The following is a 14,960-nucleotide window of genomic DNA, read 5'->3' as shown; positions in this document are numbered from 1 at the left end:
GCCCTGTGACCCTCCCACTCGCCCTGCGACCCTCTCACTCGCCCTGTGACCCTCCCACTCGCCCTGTGACCCTCCCACTCGCCCTGCGACCCTCTCACTCGCCCTTCGACCCTCTCACTCGCCCTGTGACCCTCCCACTCGCCCTGTGACCCTCCTGGACCACAGCCATAGGGACCACACCCCCCCCCCCCCCCCCCCCCGCCCGGCATTCCCTTCACCCCCGCGTTTGCAGTGCTGGCTTTTGGCGCAGGGAGGACGCTGCCCCGAAGCGCAGCCCCTTCTGGGCGTCTGTAACAGACGTGGGACAGTCAGGCACTTTGCTTTTTAACATGTTTGTGTTGATCGCAGAGAGGAGGGGAGAGGGAGAGAGAGAGAGAAACATCAGCGATGAGAGAGGACCATGGATCGGCTGCCTCCTGCACACCCCCCACTGGGGACCGAGCCCACAACCTGGGCAGGTGCCCTGAATAGGAATGGAACCCGGGACCCTTCCGTCCACAGGCCGACGCTCTGTCCACTGAGCAACACTGGCCAGGACCACCAGGCGCCTTCTCAGAGGCTTCTCACGAGAAGGGCTCGCTGTTGATGTTTACGGTTTTCTTAGAAAGCACTGCGGGAGGCTGTGTCACGCTTCCTCTCTCTGGGCCTCTGCCATGAGCTCTGGGGGGCCTGGCTGCCCCGGTGAGATTGCGAGCGGGGCGTGTGCTCGCCCGCCTGCCGGCGTGTGATTAGGAGCCTTGAACAGTCCCAGGGTTTGGGCTGCGGGAGCTGCCAACCCGAGCTCCTCACCGAGCAGCCCCGAGCCGCCGGGTCCGCGTTTATCTCCCTGGATCTCCGTTTCCACGCCTGCAAACCCCTGAGCTGTCGCATCCGCCAGACCCGAGGGCTCTGCATGTGCGAGAGCCGCCTGCACAGCGGTGGGGAGGGAGTGTCTGCGGCAGCAGAGCTCCGTCTGGAAGGAAACGGAGACCGCGTTTCCCGGGAACCGAAACCCCGCGGGGAGACACGAGGGGTGCGTGAGGACCTGTTGTGCAACCTCTGACGTGTGTGCTGTCCCCGCGGCCCCGCCCACCGCGTGTAACCCCCACCTGGCCTGGCTCAGGGGAGAAGTAGGTTTGTTTTGTTTTGTTTTGGTTTTCTTCTTTGCTAGATCACGTGAGTATAAGGAACCGAAAACAAATCTGTTTACTTTTCCCACCACGTCCTGGAGGGCACCCAGGGTGACCTCACAGGCGCTCGAGCTGCCGGTTTGAAGGTGTGGCTCCCAGCGCAGCCTCAGCTGTTTAACTTGCGATACGTTTCCCCACCTGCCTGCTCTTGGGAACCTGCTTGGGAAAACGGGCTTCCGTGTCTCACACGCGGGGCGTTTGAGGGATGACAGGACGTAATGCTTATCTTTTTAAAAAATATGTTTTTATTGATTTCAGAGAGGAAGGGAGAGGAGAGAGAAACACCAATGACGAGAGAATCATGGGCTGGCTGCCTCCTGCACGCCCCACACTGGGGATGGAGCTGCAACCGGGGCCTGTGCCCTGACGGGGAATCGAACCGCGACCCTCTGGTTCATAGGTCGACGCTCACCCACCGAGCCACGCCCGCCCGGCTGGCGTAGTAAGCACCCGGCACCTGGTGGGCACAGTGAGAAACCTCGCACACCTGGGGCGCTGTGTGCCCGGCGTGGGCGGCACCCCCTTCGCACTAACGTATTTCACACCTGGAGAAGCTTATGTCACACGGGCATAAGGGATTGAACTCGGATTTAAACACTTGCCACGCTGCTCACTCACTGATGGTTGTTATTCACATTCTTCTTCTATCTCTTCCTCGGGCTGTTGGACCAGGGCCCCTGTCTTGTGTCCACGCATTTGCTCATTCACTCACTCCTCACTCACTCACCCATTCAGGCATCCTTCCCTTCCTTTCTTCTTTCCATCAGCAGTGTTCCCTGGCAGCCTCCTATGTATCAGAGAAAAGTTAACACACGGCCCGGCCGGCGTGGCTCAGTGGGTGAGCGCCGACCTAGGAGCCAGGAGGTCCCGGTTCGATCCCCGGTCAGGGCGCAGGCCCGGGTTGGGGGCCCGATGCCCAGTGTGGGGCGTGCAGGAGGCAGCGGATCCATGGTTCTCCCTCATCATTGATGTTTCTCTTCCTCTCCCTTCCTCTCTGGAATCAATAAAAACATATTTTAACATTATTAACATGTGAAACGTGCATAAAGTCAGTAAGTCAGAGTCCCTCCTGACAAGGGGCTCCCAGCAGCCGACAGTCACTGCGGCGTCCTTGAACAGGCACTTCTTTCTCCCCGACGGCCTTTCTCCCTCCCCCCTCCCCCCCAGGAGTGAGGCTCGGGAGTGGGAGCCCTTCTTCCTCCAGGTCGTGGCTTTGAAAGGCCAGGGAGGGAGGTCGAGGCAGCCCCCTCCTCTCTCCGCTCCTGGGGGTCAGCCTGTGTCTCTCGGGCATCCACGCAGCTGGGCAACAGCCAGACGTCACCGTCCTGTTTCTGAGCCTCTCAGCACATCAACATTCCCAACATTCCCAGGCTCTGACGCGGGCAGCCCCCGTGGCGCCATCAGCACCGCCGTGACGCATGGGTGGATGGTGGGATGGGTGTCCTTGCTCGCAACCATCTCACTTGTCCTTTGGGTCGTCACTGAGCCCGCGATGCGCCAGGAAGAGCGCGGTAGCTCACAGGTGCCCATGGAGGCACAGGGGTGCAGCCGGTGCCTTCCCGACAGGGGACGCTGCCAGGCAGCCGCCATCTTCTTAAAAACACACACAACAAACACTTTCCCCAGACCTTGACCTCTCCACGACCTTCTCCCAGCCCCGAGGGCCTCCCTCTGCCGCCAAGATGACCCTGTCCTGTTTCTCCAACCGCACTGGAGGTTTGCCTGCTCTCACCCGTTTATTTATTATTATGAATTATTATTCAATCCTCACCTGAGGGTCTTTCCTTCATTGATTTTTAGAGAGATGGAGAGGGCGCGGGGAGAGAAACATCGATGTGAGAGAGTCACATTGACTGGTTGCCTCCTCCCACGCCCCCAGGCCTGGGGATCAAACCTGCAACCTGAGGCCCCATGCCCTTGCCCGGGAATCGAACCCGAGGTCATTCCGAGCAACCAGCCAGGGCGGTGTGCCTGCCTTGAACTCCTAGACCAGTGATGGCGAACCTATGACACGCGTGTCAGAGGTGACACGCGAACTCATTTTTTTTGGTTGATTTTTCTTTGTTAAATGGCATTTAAATATATAAAATAAATATCAAAAATATATGTCTTTGTTTTACTATGGTTGCAAATACCAAAAAATTTCTGTATGTGACATGGCACCAGAGTTAAGTTAGGGTTTTTCGAAATGCGGACATGCCAAGCTCAAAGGTTCGCCATCACTGCGCTAGACCGACCACACAGCGGCTCCCAGGGCCGTGCAGCCCGTTCCCTCGGTGTCCACAGACGCGCCCCTTACGCGGAGCGGAGCTCAGAAGCAGCCCGTCCGTCTCACAGCTGCCCCGCATCCGCCTGTGAGCCCGCCGCCGTTTACTTACCGTGGATTGAGGTGAGCTCCGAGGCTGAGAAACTCGTGCCTTTTGGTCAACATCCGTGTACGTGCAGGAACCAGGCGTGGGGCCCCGGCCACGGGGAGACGAATGCTCCCCTCGCACACAGGACTCTCCGGCGCCCCGCGCGTCTCTCTCCTGGAGTGGGGGGGCCGTGGCCCGCGCCCCCTCCTCCCCGTGCTGTCCCCGAACGCTCTGCTCTGCCTGTCAGCCCGGCCACCCGTGGGCGCTGTGGTCTCTCCTTCCCAGCCCAGTGTCAGGCCCCGAGGACGGAGGAGGCCAAGCGCCTCTCACTGAGCTGACCGTGGATGTTGTCCTTCGAGAGGCGCCTGCTCGTCTCTCGCCCATTTCTGTCGGCGTTTCCGCCTTTTGATGGTGGATTTGTAGGAACTGAAGGTTCACCTTCTTGGGTTATGGCTGCAAGCACCGTTTTCACTCCTCAGCCTGTTCCCTCCCTGCTGGTTGTAACTCGTGTAACGAAGCGAGCGTCACTTTACAGACCTCGTGTAAGTGCGGTGCGTGTGTGTGTGCGTGCATGTGTGTGTAACGAAATGAACAGTAACAGTTCCGTTCCTTCACATGTTGGTTTCCTTCCTGTGTGTGAGGTGGTATGAGTCGCCAGGTGGCCCTCCTGCTTGCTGATCGGCTTCGAGAGCTCACGTGACGTGAAGCAGGTGGCACTCACAGGTGGGGGTCCTCAGGGGAGGGGAGCCGGGCCAGAGCAGCCTGACCCGGTCCGCATCACAGCCGGGCGAGGCCGCACCGGCTTCGAGCCTTCGCCGCCTGGGGTCGCACAGGCCCGGCTTCCCCCCTGGCAGGGAGCTGCAGGAACGAGTGCGAGACGCGGGCAGGGACGCCGCGGGCACCTCCTCTCAGGACCCCCGCTGTGCACGAGCCGCCCGCCCCCAGTCTGCCCGTCTGTGCACGGCAATCAGGACAGGGTGGCGAGGCTTCAGGTGCCGTGTGCTCCAGGCGCACACAGGGCTCAGCAAGGGTCAGCATCTAGAACCTTCCCAGGGCCCTGGCTGGTGTGGCTCAGGGGATGGAGCGTCGGGCCTGGGACGGAGGGTCCTGGACTGGAGGGATTGCTCTCCCTTATGAGTGAGGATGTTGTGTGTTCAGTGTTCCGCACCCAGGTAACCTTGGCCGAGCCCAGATACGGCCATGTCGTGACCTTCACGTCTCCTGTAGGGAGGGGGTGGCTGAAATGGAGAGGAAAGCTTGAACTGAGAACAGGTGGCGGGGGGGGGGGGGGGGGGGGGGGGGGGAGGGGGCGCGTGGAAGAGTCCGGAAAGGCACCTGGGAGGATGCAGGACACACAGGAGCCGGGCCAGGGCGGCTCAGTGGTTGAGCGTCCACCTATGAGCCAGGAGGTCACCACTCAATTCCAGGGCAGGGCCTGCCTGGGGTTGCGGGGTTGCAGGCTGGATCCCCAGTGGGGGGCGAGCAGGAGGCAGCCAATCAATGACTCTCTCTCATCATTGATGTTTCTACCTCTCCTTCTCCCTTCCTCACTGAAATCAATAAAAACATTTTTAAAAAGCTCACAAAGGAGTTGGCTCCCTTTTTACGTTCATCTGCGCTACGCACGGGCAAGGCGCTCGGCCCCCACCCACCTGTCTCCCTCGTAGAGAACACCCTGCGGCTCGCAGGGCTCCGCGCCCGGCCCTGAGCCACTCCTGTCTGCCCGCCCCACGCCCACCGCATCCCTAGGCCAGCGGTGAGCCAGGAGGCCTCCTCCCACAGTAACCGTCCTGCTGCCTTCCACCAACAGGCCGGCAGCGGAGCTGGCTGTGCTGGGTTTACCTATTGTCCTGCATCCATCTGAATTCGAAACGGCCCAGGTTTCTCCCCATGGAATGTTTGTTTTTCTCTCTGCCAGATCCTTTGTGAAGACCAGCGAGTGAGCACACAGGAAGGGAAATACCCAAATCATTGTGCGAATGAGGCGCAATGGCGGCCAGGGGCCTCTTCCCGCCCGGGAAACGGGAAACGCTGTGGGTCCCTGTGGCGGGCCCGGGGCAGCTTGGTTCATGCCGGGCTATTTACTTATTTTTAACCTTTATTGTTGAAAGTGTGACATGGGTCTCCGCCCCCACCCCCCATTGATCTCGTCCAGCCTGCTCCTGTCCCCCCAAGCCCTCCCCACTGTCTGTGTCCAGGGGGCTGCACATAAGCACACAGCCCATGGACCCCCCTTCCCTCTGAGGTTCCGACAGGCCCTCCGAGGCGCACAGCAGGTGTCCCAGCCCGAGCTCAGCAGCGGGAGGGAAACCCTAAGGGAAGCGCCAAGGCCTCGCTCAGGCGCTAGGCAGCCCGGGGCGGGGGGGCGGGGGGAGGGACTGGGTCCGAGCCAGGGCGCATGGGTGGTCGCAGCAGGGAGTCCAGGTCCGGAAAAGGCTGCAGGCCCCGCAGGCCCCTGGGGTGAGGCGTCTGCAGGGCGAATGAGGACAGACGGACGGACGGACGGACGGACTCACCCCGGACAGCGCGCGCCCCCGCGCCGCACCCCCCCACCGCGCGCTCGGAGCTCCGCGCAGGCGCAGTCCCGCCCAGCGCTGCCTGCAGAGCCCGCGGGGAGGGCGGCTCCAGGGGTGGCGCGGGGGGAACCGGGGGACCCGGGGACCCGCGGCCACGCACCCGCGGCCTTTCCCCCACCTGCCAGTTGGCGCGGACTTCGCCCGCCCGCACCCCGCCCCCCGCTTCCGCGGCCGCTTCGGTTTCGTTTCCTGGCGGCGCCCCGACCGCGCCCCGTTTCCTAGAGCCCGGACTTGGGTCGGGGAGCCGCCCATGGCCCCGGCCGGCCGCCTGCTCGCGCTCCTGGCCCGGCCGCAGAGCCCGACCCGCGCGGGGGCCATGGCGCAGCCCGGCTGCTTCGCGCTCGAGCTCCCGGGCGGCGGCCTCGCGCACTTCGCCGTGGACCCCGGGGGCACCGGGGGCCCCGCCGCGCCCCCCGACCCGCGCGCCGCCGCGCTCCTAGGCCCCCCGGGCCGCAGCTACGCGCTGTGCGTGCCGGTGGCGCCGGGCCGGGACTGCGCCGCCCGGGTGCGCGCCGCGCGGCTGCTCCAGCGCCTCCTCCCGCAGCTGCGGCGCGGGCCCCTCGGGCGCTGCCAGCTGCGGCGGCTGCTGCGCTACGGCCCGGGCGGCGGGGCGGGCGGCCTGCAGCGGGGGGTGCTGCTCCGCGACCCCGACGACAGCCCCGACACGCGGCGCGCGCTGCTGGCGCTGCTGGACTCGTGCCTGGAGGCCCCGCGCCCGAGCCTGGGCGAGTTCGTGGGCGACGAGAGCCACCAGCTGTGGCAGCGCCCGTGGGAGCTGCGAGGCGGCCGCGAGTGGCGGCAGGTGGACCCCGAGCGCGTGGTGCCCGCCCCGGAGCCCGCGCTGCACCCCGTGGTGCCCGACCTGCCCAGCTCGGGGGTCTTCCCGCACCGGGAGGCCGCGCGCGCCGTGTTGGAGGCGGTAAGTGGCCGCCCCTTTCCCGCCCGCGGGATGGAGCCCCGGGTCGGGTCGAGAAGCGGGCAGGGGGTGGGGCGGGGCTGCCTGGCAAGGCCCCTCTGGCCGGGTCCTTGGGTCACGGAGGCGGCCTGCCTGCCCGGCTCTGTCCAGGCCCTTTGGAGATTCCAACCGCTAGGCCCGCCCACCCCGATGGACCACCTGGCCCCTGGCGCAGAGGTGGGCACAGGACAGGACAGGAGCCGCGGGGCATGGAGATGATGTCAGCTCAGGGTCTCACCTCCCGAGGTGGGGGTGCAGAAAGGCAGGCCTCTGGGGGTGTAAGTACCTGGGACTGAAACAGGCCGCTTGCTTGGGCCACTGAGCTGCCCGCTGCCCTCTCCATCGCCCCTGGTGGAACCCCACCCTGCGGTGCTGGGCATGAAGGGAGTGCCCGTCACCGCAGGGGCCCAGGAGTTGGGGTTCTCGGGGCCCAGCCTCGCCAGGGCCTGGGGTCCAGGGTGCCCTGGAGGCCACACTGTGGGCCTGGATTCATTCTACAAGCTTATGGGGTCGCCCGGGGGACAGGTGTGCAGGCCCGGCTGCTTGGGGTGGACTCTGGCATTGAGGGCCTGTGTCACTTTCACTTTCTTTTAATTTTTTTTTTTTTTTATTCTCAGAGAGGAAGGGAGAGGGAAAGAGAAACATCAATGATGAGAGGGAATCATGGATCAGCTGCTTCCTGCACGCCCCACACTGGGATTGAGCCCCCAACCGGGCCTGTGCCCTGACCAGGAATCGAACCCTGGCCTCCTGGCTCCTGGGTGGACGCTCGGCCACTGAGCCACGCTGGCCGGGCTCAGCAAGTTTCTTAAATGTTTTTGCACCTGTTTCCTTATCCAGGAACCTGGGGTTTCCTGACCACACCTCCACAATGGTGTCACTGGACACTGAGAGGAAATGCTGGGACTGCCCTGACAGAGTCGTCAGGATGCCCGGCTCAGCCACGCACACACACACAGCCATGCCTGGGCCTCAGCACAGAGCTGCCGGGAGGGGCGGGGGCGCTGCAGTGGGGTGACCCAGAGTCCGCTCTCTGAACCCCCGTCACAGCCCGCTCTGCTCCCGCCCGATCCCACGCTCCCCATAAGCTTGTAAAATGAATCCAGGCTCACAGTGTGGCCTCCCCAGGCGCCCCCAGGCCCTGCCGAGGCTGGGTCCCCAAGAACCCCGGCTCCTGAGCCCCTGAGGTGCCCGTGCTCCCTCCATCATTCCACTCCGCAGGGCGGGGTTTCACACAGGAGCGATGGAGGGGGGCCCACTGCTCTCTTCGGAGCCCACGGTGGGTGCAGCCGATCCTCCATGTTGGATGCACTTCCCAGGCGGGGGCCGGACCTCCCACATCGCTGGGTGACGCTGGTCCGTAATGGGGTGTCACTCCTGTCCTTCCTCCTCGGGGAGCGAGACCCTGACTGTTACCGACTCTGAGCCACAGCCACCCGCCCTCCGGGTCCGCACACCGTGAACTCAGGTCGCGCCAGCCGCCATGGCTGCCTGCGGGCTCCAGGCTTGCTCTCGGCTCAGCTGAGGCTCCGCAGCCCGCTCCCCGCTAACGTTGACGTGCTGTTTGCAGTGCACGCCCTTCATGCCCCACGCCCGGGCGGTACTGGAGCTGGTGGACCGGTGCCCCCGGCAGGTGCAGAGAGGCGCGTTCCCGGTCATCGTCATGGAGGGCCTGGACGCCACAGGTGAGAGGGTTTCCCTGTGGGTGTGGCAGCGACAGGGCCAGCAGGTGCCGGGACAGACAGGTCTTGCCCCAGAGAACTGCACGGAGTCCGCTGGGCCTGGGAGCCTCTGGCTGGGCCGGAGGAGCTGGGGGTGCGATGCTGAGACGCAGAAGCCCTTCGGTGGGCGGCCTGGGGCGGGGGCATTGAGCCGCAGGAACACGGATGGCAGTGGGTGCAGCCTGGGTGGGGAGGCCAGGGGGCCAGAGATGGTCAAGGAGAGCTGGGGGGGGGGGTTGGCGGGGGAGGGGGGCTGTTCGGCCCAGAGAGGGGCTGGGCAGGCGAGGAAGGTGGGATAGGTCCTCACCACCGAGAATCAGCACCCGTGGAGGTGTGGTCAGGAAACCCCAGGTGATTGGAGGCCCCTGGAGAGCGGGAGTGGGAGAAGCAGGAAGTGGGCGGAGGAAGCCTTGGGAGCCGCCAAGTGGAAGTGAACACACAGTGGAGGCGCCTGCACTCAGCCCCCAGCGCACGCAGGGGTGCGGGGGAGGCAGAGGAGAGGCCCTGGACACGGCTATTATTATTACTATTATTATTATTTTTAGAGAGAGAGAAAGGGAGAGGGAGAGAGAGAGAAACATCAATGAGAGAGGAAGCCATCAATCGGCTACCTCCTGCACAGCCCCCACCGGGGATCCAGCCCACAACCTGGGCAGGTGCCCTGACCGGGAATCGAACCGGTGACCTCTTCATTCCTGGGTCAACGCTCAGCTGCTGAGCCACACTGGCCGGCCAGGTGACAAGGCTGTTCTCGGGGAACAATGGTGTCACCCGGTGTGGCGGCTGGAGGGCCCTTTCCCGGGGCAGCTGGCAGGTCAGGGGCGTGAGCAGAGCCGATCCGGCCCCCACGCCGGAGCTTGCGGATCATTTGCCACCAAGAGGGCCAGTCGGGCTCCGGTCCCGGTATTCCGACACCAGAGAGCGGACCCCAGGTTCCCAAGGGCCTGCAAGTGTCTGTGAAGCAAGCATGTCAAACTCAAAGGCTAACTCCGGCCAAACGAACGAGGCCTGCAGCCCACGGGCCGTGAGTTTGACACGCGTGCTGTGAAGCATCACGTGATTTAACCAGCTGCGCCGAGGGACAGGTGGCAGGACCGCCTTTGCTGCCTGAGAGGAGAGTCACTCCTGGGAGGGACGGTGGTGGGGGCTGAGATGTGCCGTGTGACCCGCAGGCAAAACCACCGTGACCCAGGCCGTGGCAGACGCCCTCCAGGCCGCACTGCTGAAGTCGCCGCCCGCCTGCATCAGCCAGTGGCGGCAGGCCTTCGACGACGAGCCGGCCATCATCAGGAGAGCCTTCTACTCTCTGGGCAACTACATTGTGGCTTCTGAGATAGCCCAGGCGTCCGCCAGGTCCCCCGTGGTGGTGGACAGGTGGGTGAGGGAGGGTGGCATTTCCTTCCTGATGTGTGTGTGTGTGTGTGTGTGTGTGTGTATGCAAGTCCACACTTGTGTGTGTTAGGTGAAACTGTTACGATCGTCACAGGAATAACGTCTATGAAGCGTTAATTTCCTGCACCGCCGCCTGGCGTTGCGCTCAGAAGGCTACATCTGCTGTCCTAGAAGCTGGGTGGGCACGGGACATTCTGCTGAGAAACGCAGGCGTGAGGAAGACGATGCCACCGGCCCAGGTCCTGAGCTGCCTTATCGGGGACAGCGACCACAGCCTCCTCCTCCATCAGCCATCTCAGCGGTTTGCCGGTTTGTGGCTGAGTCAGCAGCCATGTACTGGCCACCTACACGGTGCCAAAGACTTCTCCCGTCGGTGCTCTGCTGGCATGAAGCAAGCGCAGGGTGACAGGAGAGGGTGATAAACACAGGGTGTCCCTAGCATGTCTGACTCATGCTTACTCTGTGAGTCATTGTAAAGGCACGTTTGTTAAGACACGTTTCCTTTCCGGAACTGCACGCTCAGCTGTGAAAGTCCGTATGTTTTCTGGGACACCCTGTACCTGAGGGCCCATCAGAGCTGGATGAATTCCGGGAAGGAGATAAACCAGGGCGATGCGATCGCGGCTTCTCACCCTGAGAGCGGTTCCCGCTGAGTCACATCCGCACTGTGCTTGTGCATTTTACTCTTTTTAAAAAAATATATTTTTATTGATTTCAGAGAAGAAGGAAGAGAGAGAGAGAGAGAGAGAGAGGAACATTAGTGATGAGAGAGAATCATGGATCGGTTGCCTCCTGCACGCTCCACACTGGGGATCCAGCCTGCAACCCGGGCCTGTGCCCTGACCAGGAATCCAACTGTGACCTCCTGGTTCATAGGCCAACACTCAACCACGGAGCCACGCCGGCCGGGCTACTCTTGATATTTTATAAATATTTTAAACAGAAGATGCAGGTTTATTTATTGTTGGTGCAGAGCGAGGGAGGCTCAAGCAGAGGCACCCCTGTGGCTGATGCTCAGAGCCACCTCGGTTCCTTCTGCAGACGGGGAACTCACCACCCCTTGGCCCCCCAGGTACTGGCACAGCACGGCCGCCTACGCCATCGCCACCGAGGTGAGCGGGGCGGTCCAGCACCTGCCCCCGGCCCACCACCCCATTTACCAGTGGCCGAAGGACCTGCTCCGGCCAGACCTGGTCGTGCTGCTCACGGTGAGCCCTGAGGAGAGACTGAGGAGGATCCGAGGCCGGGGCCTGGAGAGGACCAGCGAGGAGGAGGAGCTGGAGGCCAACAGCGTGTTCCGTCAGAAGTAGGTGCTGCCCTCGCCGGGCGGGGTGCTCAGACGCTCAGGGGAGGAAGCAGCGTGCACGCCGAGGGCCTCTGGCTTGTGTGACCTCTGGCTCCACTGAGACGCTCCAGGCGCAGACTGCGGAGACGGTTGTCATTGGGCGCATGACCTCATCTCTCTGAGTCTCTGCTACTTGGTCTGCAGAATGGGGTGCCAGTGGGTCCTCCCTGAGTCACTGGGTCTGAGGAGGGAAGGCTCACGCAGAGCCCTACTGCGTGGCGGACAGTAGGGACTCAAAAACGCTGGCTGCTAAATGTCACTCCTAACCTATCAGGTATTTTTTAAGATATATATTTTTATTTATTTCAGAGAGGAAGGAGGAGAGAGAGAGAGAGGGAGAAAGAGAGATTATGATGATGATGAGAAAGAATCATTGATTGGCTGCCTCCTCACGCCCCACACTGGGCATCGAGCCTACAACCCGGGCCTGTGCCCTGACCAGGAATTGAACTGTGACCACCTGGCTCCTAGGTCGACGCTCAACCACTGAGCCAGGCCGGCCGGGCCGTGTCAGGTATTAAACACAGTGTCTCAAACATGGCCTGTGGCAGAGCTAGCGCCAGGGGAGGCTGTGGGAGACCCAGCGGGGACCTTGCTTCACGCTGCGGGTGGGACAGTGGGGGGGGACAGCGGGTGGGACAGCGGGTGGGACAGCGCCAGGTGCCGGAGAGCTGAGCAGAGACGTGTGCCAACCCCGTTCCTTCTCCCGTCCCCAGGGTGGAGGTCTCCTACGAGCGGATGGAGAGCCCGGGCTGCCACGCGGTGGACGCCAGCCCCTCGAGGGAGAGCGTCCTCCAGGCGGTGCTCAGCCTCATCCGTGATCGTTGTCCTCAGCGGCCGTGACTCGGCGCCTCGTCACATGTTGAAGCCTCTCTGCCAGGGCTGGGTACACGCATTCCCGCTCGGTGTGTCCCAGAGAATCGGGACCAGATCTCTCCATGTCCCCCTAATTACTGTTTGTGCTTCTGACCGATGGGCCCGTCGGGATTGAGACGGGCCACGTTCCCGTGGGCGCCAAGAGAGATTTCCGCCCACACCACGCGCTTGTTCTGCGAATGGGCTTCACGCCGTCCCAGCAAAGGCCTCCACGGTTGTCTTGTCCCGAGGCACGAGGTCTACAGAGCCACGGGGAAGCCCTCCCCGCTCAGCGGCGTCCCATCCCAGCCTCCGCCACGCCCACACCTGCTCCCTGGCAAGACCTTGACACGGTGGGCGTGGACGTCTTCCCAGCCCGGCCTCACCCGTGGTCTTGACTGAGCCCCAGATCCCAGAGCCAAGCCCTCCCGCGGGACGTGCCTGCGTGTCCTGGCCCCCAGGAGCGTCTGGTGGGCGGGGGACACGTACACAGCCAGTGTCCACCTGTGTCGGCAGCTCACAACCCCGAGACCCCGAAGCACAGGCACGCCGGCCTTTCTGGAATTATTCCTGCTTGTTCCGATTCCATCCTTTCCTCTGGGCACGGGCCGTGGGTGTGGGGAGCGTCTTGCCCTGAGCTGGATGCCTGCACGTGGCCAGGCAGCCATGTGGTCGTAGTGCTGAGTCCCGCAGGGTTCCCGCGGCCTAGGGCCGGGCTGCACGACCAACAACGGGGCCCGGGAGCCACGGCCACGCGGGTTGTGTCTTTCATTCCCCGGGTGTGGTTTGTCTCACGGCGTGAGCACAGCGGGCCCTGGAGGGGCTCTCCTAGTGAGTGGTCTTGCACTTGAATGTCCGTGATGGCCCATGAAATCCGCGTGGCGGTCTGTCTGGCTAGAAAACAGTGTCTGAGAAAAGAGGACATTTAACTGCTTGGTGGCTTTGGCTGAGTCATGTAATATTAGTGGTAACTTGATCGAAATGTGAGAGTAATGCTTTCTGTGTCTTACGGAGTGGGCGGAGCCAGGCGATCACCTAAATCTCTGCCAGTTCTCAGATGGATAGATGATTGTCTTCTTGAGACATCCCCCCCGCCCCCCCAGATAATTACACTTGAGGCCTTATCAGGATCTTGCTATGGAATCTTAAATTATAGTAACATTTAGTATTAATGACATTCTATTTTTCAAAAGAACCCTAGGTAACTTATACACATTATATCGATGCATATAAATGGAAATACGATTTCAGATGAACATATTTTTAAAGCTGATACGTGGTGTCGGGATCCGTTAAGATGTGACTTTGAATTATGTTCTTGGGGTTCATGACGTGGTCTGAACAACTTGCGTGCTGCCCCCGAAAACAAGCCTTCCATCTTCCGTGCCTCCCTTCCGCCCCTCGCGGCGAATAAACTCGCTGTGGTGTCCAGCCTGCGCTGTGGTCGCGTGCGTGTTGATGTCCGAAGGTGCCCTCCCGGCGGCTCTGGGGTAGGAGGGGCATTTGGGCCATTAGGAGGTCAGGCCTGGGCTCCGGGGCCGAGCGCGACCTGCACATCCTGCCCAGACGCCCCGCCGGCGGGCTCAGCGCTGGCGCCCGCGTCCGACCCGGTTCCTGCTCAGACGGGGGATCTTCACCAGCGACCCGATTGTAAGGTTCCCGCGGCAAAGATCAAACGCACAGCATCCGCGTGGGCCTGTGGGTTCCCCCGGGGACGGCCCTGGCCGCCGTCTGCTTGGCAGCATCTCGTGGCTGATCTTGAACTTTAAAAAGATCACGAATGGCGTTTGGTCCCATCCCCCACGCAGGACTGGGCTTTTTCTCTATTTTGTTTCATGGAAATGGAACCCAGTGGCCTCCCAGCAAGTCCATCCTGTGCCCACCAGGGGGCGGAGAGAGCTCGCTGTAACCGGTCCTGAGCTGGGCTGTGTGGCTGAGGGAGCACTTCCCTCTATACCCAGGCTGCACCCCGAGAAACAGAGGTTCCTTTTACGGAAACGCCTGCTCTGGGGGGAGGACAAGGGACGAAGCACAGGGCATGTCTAGGTCGCAGCAGCACGTCCCTAAAAGAGGCGGATTTCTTGCTTCAAGAATTCCAAGCACAGCCCGGGGGCGGAACAGTATCCCAGGAAAGGCCTCGGTCTGAGAACGTGGGGCTGGGCCAGCGGCTGCCCTGGGCCCGGTCGTGTGTCAGCAGCAGGTGCCGATGGCGTGGTTTCCGGTCTCCCAGGCTCGGGACAAAGCTCCCACCTTGTCCGCACCGATGCCACCGTCGTCGTCTGAGCTCACCCGCGGCGCCGGGCTGACGTCCCAGAGGCGTCTGGGCTCCGTGTGTTCTTGTTCACTTGCCCCTAAACCCTCCGCACCAGCTCCCCTCCCAGAAGCTCCGGGCGCCACGGGGCTGCTTCTGAGGTTGACTAACGCCCCGCCAGGCCCCAGCCCCGGCGGCAGTCGCCAATCACCGATCACCGAACACCGTGGTTGGATACCACGCCGTGAACGGCCTATGAGTCTCCGGGATTTTCACGAACACGCGTGGCGTTCGTGGCTGTGCTTGTGTTGCCGTGACGAGGTGCGCGCCAGCCTCCGGAGC

General features: G+C 62.6%; 1 protein-coding gene across 2 annotated transcripts; it reads left to right on the top strand.

Annotated features, from left to right (window-relative positions):
* Positions 1 to 6,138: 6,138 nt before the first annotated feature.
* On the top strand, positions 6,139 to 13,803 carry CMPK2 (cytidine/uridine monophosphate kinase 2). Of its 2 annotated transcripts, none has more exons than XM_070428635.1 (5): positions 6,139 to 7,018; positions 8,625 to 8,739; positions 9,948 to 10,149; positions 11,240 to 11,473; positions 11,822 to 12,099. In XM_070428635.1, the coding sequence occupies exons 1-5, from the start codon at positions 6,350 to 6,352 to the stop codon at positions 12,000 to 12,002; spliced, it is 1,401 nt and encodes a 466-aa protein (XP_070284736.1). In that variant the 5' UTR covers positions 6,139 to 6,349; the 3' UTR covers positions 12,003 to 12,099. The 2 variants fall into 2 exon arrangements, with proteins under 2 accessions (XP_070284736.1, XP_070284737.1); XM_070428636.1 differs by lacking the exon at positions 11,822 to 12,099 and adding an exon at positions 12,229 to 13,803 and having other exon boundaries at positions 6,151 to 7,018.
* Positions 13,804 to 14,960: the final 1,157 nt, after the last annotated feature.

Source organism: Myotis yumanensis, unplaced genomic scaffold (genome assembly GCF_028538775.1).
Source record: "Myotis yumanensis isolate MYYU_CA2020_CCGP unplaced genomic scaffold, mMyoYum1.0.hap1 SCAF_11, whole genome shotgun sequence".
NCBI classification, from domain to species: Eukaryota; Metazoa; Chordata; class Mammalia; order Chiroptera; family Vespertilionidae; genus Myotis; species Myotis yumanensis.
Note: the sequence above shows the minus strand (reverse complement) of the source record. Positions and strands in the feature narration are given on the sequence as shown.